Raw genomic sequence first — 12,843 nt, forward strand, 5'->3', positions numbered from 1 at the left:
TTCCCCCAACTTAATGCATCTTATAGATCTTGCCTGCATATCTGCACATATAAATGGGTATTGGTGTTTAATTGCCCCAGTGTTTCACTATGTGGATATACCACAGTTTTTAAACCATTTCCCTTTGATGGACACCTAGGTTGTGTCCAGCCTTTTGCCACCACAAACGGGACTGCAGTTCAAGGTCCTTCTATTTATGTCTTTGTGTCCATGTGCAAGTCTATAGAATCAAGTGCCAGCCATGGAGTTGAGTCAGAAGGGATGCACATATAAAATGTTGATAGACAATTGTCCATTTGCCCTCCAACAAAATTCACAGTTGTTTTTATCCACCATTGTGCCCCGGTGTTAGCTTAGTGATCAGGCATGTCTCCCCCGCCGGAGTTCTGAGCTGACAGGGAAATGAAACAGAGGAGCTGGTTCACAGCAGCACTATTGGCAGTGGCCAAGAGAGGAAAAGGCCTGAAGGTTTATTAACCCCTGAAAGAATAAACAAAACGTGGCCTGTCCATCCAGTGCAGTATGACTCAGCTGTGAAAAGCAACGGCATATGGACTTGGGCTAGGACACACATGAACCTTGAAAACATTGTACTAGGTGCAGAAAGCCAGACACGAAGGCCACATGTTTTATTCTGTTTATATGAAATGTCTGGAAGAAGCAAATTCATAAGAGGCAGAAAGTAGATCAGTGGTGGCCAGAGTTTGGGGAGGGGGCAATGGGGAGTGACTGAGAATGGAGACAGGGTTTCTTTTGGGGGAGATGAAAGCAGTCCAGAAACTAGGTAGCAGTGACCGTTGCACAGCACTGTGAATGTACTTAATGTCACCAAACTGTACACTTTAAAATGGTTAAGATGCTAAGTTTTATGTAGTTTGTACTTTACCACAGTAAAAAAGAGTCAGCAGATGCTGGCCATAATATCACCTTTATTGTTGATCTGGTTGAGAATGTGGTTTATAAATGAACCCTAGACTGCCTTTCCAGGTAGTTCCAGGCAGTCCTGGACTAGGACAGGCCTCTCTCTCCACCAGGCTCTGTAGGAGCAGAACCTGATGAGTGTGGGCCCTCAGTGGGCAGCTTGCTCCCAAGAGGAGGGGATGAGCCTGGGCCACCCACACCAGTTCCTCGTATACTTGCTGGTGGCATGCCCACTCTGCCTAGCTGGCACAGAGGGAGAGGAGGCAGCACTGGGCATCTAGGGAGCATCAGGAATGGCAGAGTATATCCCATAACAAGTAAGTGTGGTCAAATGAACAAATACGTGGACTCCACCACCGTTCTGGGACCTCTCGCGATGGATGCAGGCGCCCTCTGCCTGCTTTTTTGGAGAGAATGGTCTGACTAGGAGTTAGGAGCTAATTCTACCTGGGACCCACAGAATCCCAAGTCCCCGCCCCAGTCCCACCCTCCCGTGTTCTTAATTCCAGCTCCAGTCTGTGCAAGGCTTGCGCTTTATTTTCCATTCCAAAGCAGCCTCTTGCCAGACCTCTGAAGAATTCAGTCTGCTAGTTCTAACCAACAGTTCTGAGAGGGACCTTTGTTGTGCTGTGAACTTCCTGTTTTATGTCATGAACCTGCCTTCTAGGAAGGGTGGCATGGCAGGGTAAGTGAGATTTCTTTATGGAAGAGTTTAGCACTCATTTAACAACTGCATATTTAACAGCACCTCCAAGGTGCCGGGCACTGTGCTGGGATGAGTCAGACCTAGGTCTTGACCTTCTCATAGTCTGAGTGGGAGGGTGTGAGGTGGATCCAGGTCATTGTTCTGTCAGGGAAGCCCCAGAACCTACACAGACATATAGGAGGGTCATGTTTGGGAGGTTAAGGCCAGGAGAGGTCTTTCATCTATTGGGGGAAGCCAGTGGTCTCAGAAATTTTCATTCTGTGTTTCTGGTTACACTTTAAAGAAGGAATAGGGCATAATCCTGAGTTAGACTAAGATGTATCCCAGTCGGCCATGTCTGAAAGATAAATTAAGCTGGGGCAGGGCCGAGGGGAGCAGAATTCCCACCATAGATGCTTTCTGGAGATTTTGGTTCTGGGGAGCTCTGCCAAGGACTTCTTAGAGCAGCCAGCCTCTCCTAGTCTGTTGCATGGGACACCAGACTCCGGTTAGCCCTGTAACGAGGGTCCCAGTCCAGGTTTGGTCTGTGGCTGTTGGCATAGGAAGTGTCTCCTCTAACCCTCCACTCAGCCTGACAGTGACATCAGCACATTAGAGGCTCTGTGAGAAGCCAATCACTAAAGAAGCTTACAGAAACGTGGCCCATGTTTTCCTGACACGGCCTGTGGAATCCTTTCTACCGTAGAGCTTAGCATGGTGTGTCTTCAGTTCTTGTCTTGAAACTGCTGCGGGGGAGGGGTGGTCAGTCACCATGAAAACATCCTGGACCTGTCCTTTCACCCCCTCTACTTCTGTGGGTGGTTTAGGTGTTGGTTTTGGTTTTGTTTTGGTTTTAGTTTGGGGGACTCTTCTTTGTGTTGGTTGAGCGCCACCTGTTGGCTGTTGAGATATTACAGAAACCTGGGGCGGGGGTGTGACAGTTTGTGCTCTGAAATCGAACATACTCCTGCCGAAGTCTGACCAAGTTTGACATAAACACCAAGGAAAAGTGAAACATTTCAGCAAGAGAGGAGGAAGAAGATGAGAACCCCAAAACTACACCCTGTCAGGTTTGGTTTCCAGCTTACAGGGTTTGATCTGTCTGTGTACTTTCCTACCCCCTTCTTGGTAAGTAACGGAAGCCATCCAGTAACCCCGCTTCTCTGAGGAGATGCTCGTAGGTGCATGTTGTCCTGCCTTGTCTTCAGTAACAGAGCAGGGCTAAGGGTGGGCTTGTTGTTAAGCCCAGTGGTTAGTCCCTCACTGACCGCTGAAGGCACGGGAGCTGGTTCTCTTCCCAGGAGCCCTCACTGTCGCTGAAAGATCTTGCAGAGGTGGGGAAAGAGGGTTGGTTTTGCCCACTGTGGCACCTAATACTCCCTGGCATGCTCTCTGCTGTCCAGCCTGGTCCATCTAGAAGCACCCACCTCCCTCACCCCTCCAGTGGTTAGTCCCTCACTGACCGCTGAAGGCACGGGAGCTGGTTCTCTTCCCAGGAGCCCTCACTGTCCACTGCTGTCCTTCTGCTTTGTCCTCTGCGCCATCCCCGCAGGCAGCAGATGCTGGGTCGGGACCCCGCAACATAGAAAGTGGCCTTTTTTTCCTGGGCTTTAATGTGAAGAAACTATCAGTTATAGAAAAGTTTGGGATGTTTTTTCCCCTTAAGGAAATTAAAAAATAGGGACAGTTTTCTCTTTTGTTTTGTGGGGTTTGGTTTTTGTCCCTCCCCCCCTCTGGAACCGCGTACCTGGCTAGGCATCAGGTTGCTGAAAGATCTTGCAGAGGTGGGGAAAGAGGGTTGGTTTTGCCCACTGTGGCACCTAATACTCCCTGGCATGCTCTCTGCTGTCCAGCCTGGTCCATCTAGAAGCACCCACCTCCCTCACCCCTCCAGGCTTTGGCCGCACTGGCTGTTCTCCACTGCACTGACCAGGTGTGTTCTGGCTCACCTCAGGGCCGTCACAAGCCAGGCAGGTTTCCAGTCAGGAGGTTTTAAAAATCAGGCCTTTCAGTAATAACTTAAATCTAAATCATTGAGGCGGTTATGAATATCTTTTGCTTTAGGGTTCACCCATGGTGTGTGTCTGCGTGTGTGCACACACCTTTAATCCTTAGTAAAACACTCCAGAGGTGATGGTATTGTTCTGATCTTACCCAGGAAATGGGTACCAGAAAAGTTAAGTGACCGTAAAAGTTCAGTTAGGGTACAGCTATGCAGTAGAGGCTCTAAACCCCTGCAGCTGCTGGCTGTTGAACTTGGGAGAAAGCTGAGCCACATGGGCATGGGTTCAAAATACTATTCGATGAGAGAGAGAGAAAGGGAGGAAGCAGGTGTGTGACTGACTCGTTTGAAGCCCCTAACCCTTTGAGCTGAGGCTGCTGCTGTCTGTCTGTCCCGTAGATTCTAAGAGGATGTGCTGTGACATTTTCTCTGTGGGGGTCACAGCCTTCTGGCCGATGTGATTCCATGATTCCCAGCCTGGTCCGGTGCTGGGTAGGTGCTGGGCCGGATGGGGGAGCCACGAGGTTTTGCCAGGTGTACAGCCATACCTTTTGCTTCATAACCCAGGCTTTCGGGTTCAGCTCAGGTTTATTGCTTGGGTACTGTGTTTGAAGACCTCAGCTGTTGTGACTGTTGGCATGTCTCTACTTGTCACTTGAGCTTTCTGAGTGGGTCTGGAAAAGGGGAAGGGCTGTGGCCTCCGGTCAGGAGGACCCAGAGAACCCCATTTGGTATGAACCAAAAATAGTGCCTTGCCCATCTCAAGCCATCTGAAAAAGGGGAGCCCTGTGCCAGCTGCTCAGGGGAGGCTCCTGGCAGAGCCCTTGGAAAGCTAAGCTGTCTGAGGAGGCTGTGCCTCCAGGGAATGTTCCTTGCCTGTTGTTAGCTTGCTTTGCTAGGGTTCTTTAACTCATTAATGAAGAATTACTACCTGAGCCTCTGCTGTGTGCCAAGTTCTGTGCTCGGTGCTTAGGGTAAGTGACTCCTAAAGGGCCCTCCCTCTAGAAGCTGCGGTCTGTTTAATGGAGGGAGGTGTGGGTACAAACATTGCTCTGTGGGCTGAGGTGAGGGCCCTTGGAGGTGTGAACAGTGCTCTGAGAGAGCCCAATGCCTGCTCAGAGGAGGTGGTGTTTGAGCAGGGGGGTTGGAGGGTGCACAGGTAGCCAGGGATGCAGGGAGCTCCATGAGGACTGAGGACACTGTGATCCTGTTACTTATATATATTGTGAACTTAACAGACTTCTTTTTAACTTTTAATTATGGAAAATTTTAAAGATATGCAAAAAGTGGAACAGGATAGTGATCACCCTGCCTCAACAGTTAACAACCCATGGCCAGCCCTGTTTGCTCTGAACCCTAACACATCACCACCGCCCCCAACCCTTCTTTCCCATGTCACTTTAAAGTGATCCCAGAGCCTGGCCGGGCGTGGCTCAGCTGTTGAGCGTCGACCTGGGATCCAGGCAATTGGAGTTCGATTCTTGGTCAGGGCACATACCTGGGTTGCGGGCTTGATCCCCAGTCAGGGGTGTGCAGGAGGCAGCCGATCAGTGACTCTCTCATCATTTATGTTTCTATTTCTCTCTCTCCCTCTCCTTTCCTCTCTCTGAAATCAATAAATATATATTAAAAATAAATAAATAAAGAGATCCCAGAGGGTCTTGTATATTCTATCAAGTCTCACCTGTGGCTTGCAATGGATTAATCCAGAATTTGGGGGCCTGGAATTATGGGGTGGCACTTTCTGATGTCATTTCATCTTCAGAGGAACCACTGAGTTTCCTCTTTCTTGCCTTTCAGTGGGAAGTTGGTGTCTCCAAAGTGGAAGAATTTCAAAGGCCTGAAGCTCCAGTGGAGAGACAAGATCCGGCTCAACAACGCCATCTGGCGGGCGTGGTACATGCAGTGTGAGTGCTGTGTGTGCTGGGCCTCCTTTGAGCCGGGGCAGGAGGCTGCAGAGGCCCGAGGCCTGTGGGGGTGGCCCTCCAGGTTCTTCTGCCTGGAGGCCTGTGTAGCTTGGGCCCCAGAGCCCCCTCTTGGAACTTTGTGCCTCAAAAGAGAAGCCTCTCTTGGGCAGTCTGCAGAGACAGGAAAACTGAGCCAGATCTTAGTGAACTGGACACTTCTTGCCATCAGGCACAGCAGGCCAACCAAGTGGCCTGTGTCGTGAAGGTGCCCATAGTCTGCAGGAGACAGATGTGTTGGCTGATTGCTCACAACACAATGTGCCCACTGTTAGATAGACACCGGGGCCCAGTGTAAAAAGGCAGAGGTGGAGGGAGGGGTTAGTTCTTTTCAGGGGAGTCAGGAAGGGTATAGCAAAGAGGTGACATTTGGAGCATCAGGGAACAGTTCCCACTTTCAGCAGGTCTAAGGCCTGCTGAAATGCAGGCTCAGGCCTTGTTCTGTCTCTAGCTAGCCTGGGTAACTTCTGCAGGAGATCGGTGTGCTTGGGCCACTTTTGGGTTAAGCTGGCGTTTCTATAGCACGACTTCCTCTCTTGCTCACACCTTACTGACAGATTCTTTCGCTTTAAGCTGGACCCCTTTATTTGTCCGAAATTTCGTTTTCTAAGGGAAAGAGAAAGCAAGCACACGTGGGAGGGTCCTATTCTAAGGGGAGGGGTGTGGACAAAGGGACAAGGCTCCTTCAGGGGTCTTGGTCACAGTGATGACATCTTACTCCCTCTCTGCCCAGATTTGGAGAAGCGCAAGAATCCTGTGTGCCACTTTGTCACTCCGCTGGACGGCTCTGTGGAAGTCGATGAGCATCGCCGGCCAGAGGTAATTGGCCCATGATCATGGGTAGCCAGGAACGGGACTCACCCTCACTCAGGAGGAGATAACTCCCCAAGGGCTGGGAGCGAGGGTTGGGTTTCCTATTGGGAGACTACAAGGCAGCGTGCTGCGGCTGTGCTGTCCTGTCAGCTGTTGTAACCTTGAGAGGCCATGGGGATATGGGGAGCAGGTGGCGCCCCTCTTTTCAGAGTGGGCTGACCCAGAGACTGAGGGACTCTCCAGTTGGGACTTACCCTCTACTTTCCTGTGACATCAGTATTTACTTTAGTAAACAGGGAGGGATTTGGGCTCCTTACAAAGCAGATATCTCTAGCAATTAAAAATGACGTCAAGATCTTTATATACTGGAGTGGAAAGATGTTGAAGAAATAGTAAATGAGAAAAAAACAAGTTGCACTATAGTGTTTTAGTGTTTTTATGTTAATTTGTTCAAGTGTATGTGTGATTATACATGCACAGGAAGTGTCTAGAAGGATATTCAGAGACCTTTTACTCTGGGGAGTATAGTTAATGTGAGGAGGAGGGGAGACTCTCTTCCTTTATGTTCTACATCGTTTTAATTTTGTGCTAGCATGTCTTACTGTGATGATAAAAGGGGAAATTGGAAAGTAACCTAATGAAGACAGTTTTGAACAGCCGGACATGAGCTGGTATTAGACCCTCAGGACCTGCGCTGCTGAGCCCTCCTTGGTTATCACATCTTACAGCCCAAAAGAGGGGGACACACTTTATGAATGAAGTTGTAGGCACATGGCGAGGTGCTCTGATCTAGATGCCCGGGGTTGACTTCTGCTCCAACACCACGAGGTTGTCTTCCGATGCTGACCGGCATCTCTCCCACAGGCCATCACCACAGAAGGGAAGTACTGGAAAAGCCGCATTGAGATTGTGATCCGGGAGTATCACAAGTGGAGAACCTACTTCAAGAAAAGGGTATCTGGCTTGGGCTTCAAAAAGAGCATGTTAGGAAAGTCCCTACAGAGGAGGGAAGGGACCGAGTCCTGCGTTCAGAACAGTGGCCCCTAGGCTGGGCTCCATAGCTGCCTGTGGAACCCAGCGTCCCACTGCCTGAGTGATGGGCCTGCTGTGGCCGTGATCTTTGTTGTCAGCTCCTCCAGCTGTGAACCGGATGTTTGCTGTACAAATACTGGTCAGGAATCTCCTCTGCCTGGCATTGACCTGGGGGTGGCAGGGAGCAGGACTGTCCCCCCCCCCTTCTAGAAATAGGTAGCCTAGATGCTTCCAGAGTCTACTCTCTTTTATGACGGGGAGGCTGAGGGCCTCATCCCCTCCCGGGGCCCTGGGTGACCACCTTGTCTCTCCTTTTCTCCACAGTTACAGCAGCACAAGGATGAGGACCTCTCCAGCCTGGCCCAGGTGAGGGAGCCTGGGGCTGTGAGGAACCTCATGGGAACCTCCTTTTGACAAGAAACAGCAATAACTTGGGTGGCTTGACAAGTGGACCCTGCAGCAGAGGAGGTGGGGACATGGACTCTTCCTGCGGCTAGAGGAGGGGCCACCACATTCTCACATGAAGAAGGGCTTGAAGGGCTGAGGAGCTGGGTCAGTTCCCCGCTAGGTAGGCTCTAGGGGGTTTCTCCCCAGTTCTCCACCCATTTGCCTCATCTTCTGTGCAGCAGCCCCTGCCGCTCTGTAGGATAGGGAAACATGTCCCCAGCGTGACATGGTTGGGAACTCTGAGTCCACCATCGCCTGCTCGATTTCTCCTTCCCCCTCTGTTGGCCGTAGGATGATGACATGCTTTATTGGCACAAACACCGGGATGGATGGAAGACTCCAGTCCCAATGGAGGAGGACCAGCTGCTGGATACAGACATGCTCATGTCAGAATTCAGCGACACACTCTTTTCCACGCTCTCCTCACACCCACCGGTGGCTTGGCCCAACCCACGGGAAATAGGTACCCCCCCCCCCCCGATCCATGACTTCAGATGCCCAGCTAGTGTCCTTCTCTGTCAACACCCCCCAACCCACCCCCTCCCCAGGCAGGCTTCACCTCAGGGCCACCCCTGAGCTGCTACATGTCCCTTGTTTAGAACAGGAAGTATGGAGAAGGCTTGACCAACCTCATTGACATTTGACGGCCACATGCATTGAATGGGTGGGGACTGCAAATGGAGCCTACCTGGGCAGCTGTAAGGCCCATGGTGTTACTGTGAGAAAACAGTGGAGGATTTGGTCTGAATCAGTTTCAAATTTCTGATACTGTCCCTTAGCAGAGGATGCGTGCCTAGGCCAACTAACAGGGCCTGTGACTCACTCTAAAGAAAATCAGAAGCACTGCTGGGCATGACCTGTCACCTGGCTGTATTTGGTTGTCCAGTTCACCCCTCAAGGAAGAGCCCACAGACTGAAACTTAGAACAGGAGGTGGGGCCATCTCTGCATAGCTGTTCACGGATTCCTGGGAGTGTCTATACCTGATACTCAGTTTACCTTTCTTGCAAAAACTCACATTCTTTTCTGCATCCTGAGGGTGGAGAATGACCAGGATGTCTACCTTCTTGTGGAATAAGGTGGACATCCCAGCTAGTTGCCTACATTTCTTCTTGGAAGAATTTAGAATGTGAGCAGGGCCAGGAAGACCCATCCCAGGCTTTTCATATGTTCTGCAACTGTGTCTGAGAAGGCAGAGTGACTCTTCTGTCTCCTTTCTGGTTCTTACAGCACATCTGGGAAACGCAGATATGATTCAGCCAGGACTGATTCCTTTGCAGCCCAATCTGGACTTCATGGACACTTTTGAACCTTTCCAGGGTGAGGACACGGAGTAGAGAGAGAGCATGGCTGCCTGTATCTCCTTTGCCCAGGAGAGAGTGTACTGGCGCTTCCTTTCCATAGAGGGAACTGTAAGAATGGGCAAGGGAGTGGGGAGGGCTTAGAATTTTCCCAGAACGACTACTTTTGTCTGTTGTAGCTGCAAACTCTGGAAGTTTCTCTGGGGCATTGCCCTCCAGGAAGTTGGTCTTCTCATTCTCACTGTCTCAGCCTCTGGTTTGGCCATGACTATGAGCAGTTCTCCCTGTAGGCAGCAGAGGGTGCTGATGACACAGCTGCTTCCAGTTTCCTGCAGTTAGAACTGGTCCTTGAGCTCCTGCCATTGTAAGAGTGGGTGAAATGACAGGCCTGGGAGTGTTTCAGAGCCCACACTAGTTGCCAGTTTGTGTGATTCCAATCAGAGGGCCTCTTTCTGCAGAGGTACCTCAGGGGGGATGCCCTCTGGCCATGGCTCTCCTCTGGATAAGGTGGGGTTCACTGCCTGATTTGTTTGCATTTCAGTTTAAGGAAATGATGGGCACACAGAGCTCAAAAGCCTCGATGTTGTCTTTCAGACCTCTTCCCTTCCAGCCGCTCCATTTTTGGCTCCATGCTGCCTGCACCTGCCTCAGTATCTGCACCAGATCCCAACAGCCCACCTGCTCAGGTAGAAGGAGCTGGGAGAGAGGGACACAGGGCTGGTCAGAAAACCTCTGCAGCTAGGCTAGGCTAATGACATAACCACGCAGTCATGAGCAAAGTGCTAGGGGTTGCTAGATCTAGTGCTAACCACACTCAATTATTCTAGCCCCCTAGAGATTCACGCAGTGAGAGGCTCTCCATAAACATGCTCTTGCCTAAATCTCCAGATAACCCGTGTGCCATGACTTATTCTGACTGTTTAAGACAGGGTAATAAGCAAGACAGCAAAGAAAACCATGGATCACTAAGGAAAAGAAGTTCTGCGTACTTAATTTTTTATTCAGCAATCAACAGAGGTTGGTTACCATGTCCTGGGGCTACAGAGCCAAGTGAGGCAGGGCCCTTTGCCCTGAAGGGGCTCTCAGGCTGGTGCCTATATCCAGTGAGACACCAGTAACCTGGCCCATCTTCTTCCATCTGGCGCTGGGAAGAATTTCCTCTATAGAGATTGAGATCTGAACAGTTGATTCCTTATAGCATTTCCCTTTTAGGAAAAGGTGACCTCTCGAGAAGTTGATACATGAAACTGTCCTGAGAGAACTCCATGAGCAGATGCAATCCAGGCTGCCTCTGCTCTGTAACAGAAGATGGCAGGGACTTTTGGGGGACCCCTGTTGGACTCCAGAAACAAGATATTCCCAGGCTGAGAGCCAGCTGTGTGCAGACAGTCACTTTGTCTGAGCCCTGTGTTATCATTTAGTTTCTAATGGAAACAAGACCCCTGTCGACGCCTGGGGAGACACAGATCCATCTCCCCAGATCAGCAGTAATGGGATGGGAGAGGTGCCTTTGTCCCTCTATTCAGGGGTTCCTCTCAGGTGCGTGGCAGACGTCACCAGAAAGTTATGGCAAGTTGTGTGATCCCAGTGTTTCTCCCTCACCTCTTTCTCTTTCCCTCTCAGGAGAGCATCCTGTCCACCACCTCTCTTCCCACCGTGAGCCTCCCTGACAGCCTCATCGCGTCCCCTGCAGCCACCGCCCTGGACCCCACAGATAGGCCCAGCTGTGAAGGCGCTTCTCAGTCTGAGGACTCTTTTATCCAGCCCGCAGACTTTGGTCCCTCTGCGCCCCCACTGAGTGTCCCACAGCCTTTCCTCCCTGTGTTCACGGTGCCTGTGCTCTCTCCCAGCCCTGCCCCAACGCCGGCTCCGCCTGCTATGCCGTTAGTCCCTCCTCCTGCCACCACCCTGAACCCTGCAACCCCAACTGCCTTCCTGCAGCCACAGAAGTTTGCTGGAGCCAACAAATCCCCTGCTGTCATTACCCACACGGCTTCTACCACCCCCACACATGATGCCTCTGCCACCACCTTCAGCCAGAGCCAGGGCCTTGTCATCACCACTCGCCACCCCACCCCCTCAGCATCCCCCTGTGGCCTGGCACTGTCTTCAGCCACCCAGCAACCAGCTGTTGGGCCTCCCCAACCCCGTTTAACTTTTGTGCATCCCAAATCTGTATCCTTGACTGGAGGAAGGCCCAAGCAGCCCCCCAAAATAGTGCCTGCTCCCAAACCGGAGCCCGTGTCCTTGGTATTGAAGAATGCTTGCATTGCCCCAGGTGAGTGGGGAGAGAAGCTGGAGTGTGCCCCCCAGGGATATTCCCCTGTCCCCAAGGCTTGAAATTTGTAACACACACACATTTCGATGTGAAAAAGTGAAATACTGCATCGATAAGTCTGGTCTTTTCTGTTCTATGGTGTTCTTTTAAAGTTAGTCACAACCCAGTTTGAAAGCACATGGTCCTGGTCACCTCTTTCCTGGGTCTGGAATCTGTCCCCTTCAAGGGAAACTACAAAAAAGTGTCAGTTGCTCTGATGGCTTTGTCTTTCTCCTGGGGACCCCATTGCGTCTGGACCAGGCCCGGGGTCAGTGCCAGCATCAGGAGCAGGTCGTCATGGCTTGGGGCCTCCCCTCACCTTCTCCTTGTTCTGGCAGCTGCCTTTTCAGGACAACCACAAGCAGTGATCATGACAGGCCCTCTGAAGAGAGAAGGGATGTTGGCTTCTACCGTGTCCCAGTCCAATGTGGTCATCACGCCTGCTCCCATCGCCAGGGTGAGGGCCCTGGAAAGACCTCAGCACCCTAAACTGCAGCGTGGCCCTGTCTTAGGCAGCCCTTGCCCAACATTACTCTTTCCTGTGTCACCCCAGGCTCCTGGAGTCACAGAGTTCCACAGCGGTATCCTGGTGACAGACCTGGGCCACGCCACAAGCAGCCAGCCTGCCCCTGTCTCCCGGCTCTTCTCTGCAAGTGCAGTGCAAGACTCCCTGGTGAAGGGCGAGCAGGTCCCACTGCTCGGGGCCAGTCCCCAGGTCGCTGCCGTGGGTTCCAGTGAGTGCTCATTGTGGTTGGGGTGGTTGGGACTTTGTGAGTGAAATGGGCTGGCCCACTCCTGGGTTGGGGAGGCCACCTGTGGGGTGCCCCAGGATTGAGCCTGGGCTTACAGGCCGAGCAGAGTTGTCATAAGGTTGCTGATGGCCCAGGCTGGGAAAATGTTCGATTTAGGGGAGGGTAAAACACAGGAGCTGAAAAGGAACAGGCGTGTTGCCGCGTGAGCAGCTAGCGGACTCTGGGAAACACCACTTTTAACTCCCTCAGAAAGGCCTGGCTCTGAGCTGCCTGTTCTGATCCAGAAAAGGAGATGGGCCATTGAGGAATCCTTTTCCATAGTTTACAGAAAACATTAGTCTAGGGTTGCTGCAGCCACAGAAGCCACCCCACCTGTCCCTACATCAGTGCAGTTGTCCCTCACAGCTTCCAGGCACTGTGCATCTGTGAGCCCATTTCCACGTGGTGGGCCTCCCACTGGGGAGACAGGGTGGTGTTCACTTTGCCTGGTGACGTCTGAAGAGCCAAGAGGTCGGGTAAATGATTTACCTGGCGCTGCACCAGGCTCCTTGTCTGAAAGCAGACCATGGGTGGCTGCTCCTGGAACTGTCTTCCTTCTACCTTGGGGAGA

General features: G+C 51.6%; 1 protein-coding gene across 1 annotated transcript in view; it reads left to right on the forward strand.

Moving 5' to 3' along the window:
- The window catches only part of MLXIP (MLX interacting protein), a 39,436-nt gene that overhangs the window by 18,351 nt on the left and 8,242 nt on the right, over positions 1 to 12,843 (forward strand). The window contains exons 2-11 of the mRNA XM_081123674.1: positions 5,409 to 5,515; positions 6,306 to 6,391; positions 7,250 to 7,339; positions 7,742 to 7,783; positions 8,156 to 8,327; positions 9,094 to 9,183; positions 9,759 to 9,850; positions 10,788 to 11,442; positions 11,820 to 11,938; positions 12,035 to 12,215. Of these exons, the coding sequence (XP_080979800.1) occupies positions 5,409 to 5,515; positions 6,306 to 6,391; positions 7,250 to 7,339; positions 7,742 to 7,783; positions 8,156 to 8,327; positions 9,094 to 9,183; positions 9,759 to 9,850; positions 10,788 to 11,442; positions 11,820 to 11,938; positions 12,035 to 12,215 (1,634 nt within the window). The remainder of the gene's footprint in view (positions 1 to 5,408; positions 5,516 to 6,305; positions 6,392 to 7,249; positions 7,340 to 7,741; positions 7,784 to 8,155; positions 8,328 to 9,093; positions 9,184 to 9,758; positions 9,851 to 10,787; positions 11,443 to 11,819; positions 11,939 to 12,034; positions 12,216 to 12,843) is intronic.

This window comes from Miniopterus schreibersii (assembly GCF_964146895.1).
Source record: "Miniopterus schreibersii genome assembly, chromosome: 20".
Taxonomy (NCBI): domain Eukaryota; kingdom Metazoa; phylum Chordata; class Mammalia; order Chiroptera; family Miniopteridae; genus Miniopterus; species Miniopterus schreibersii.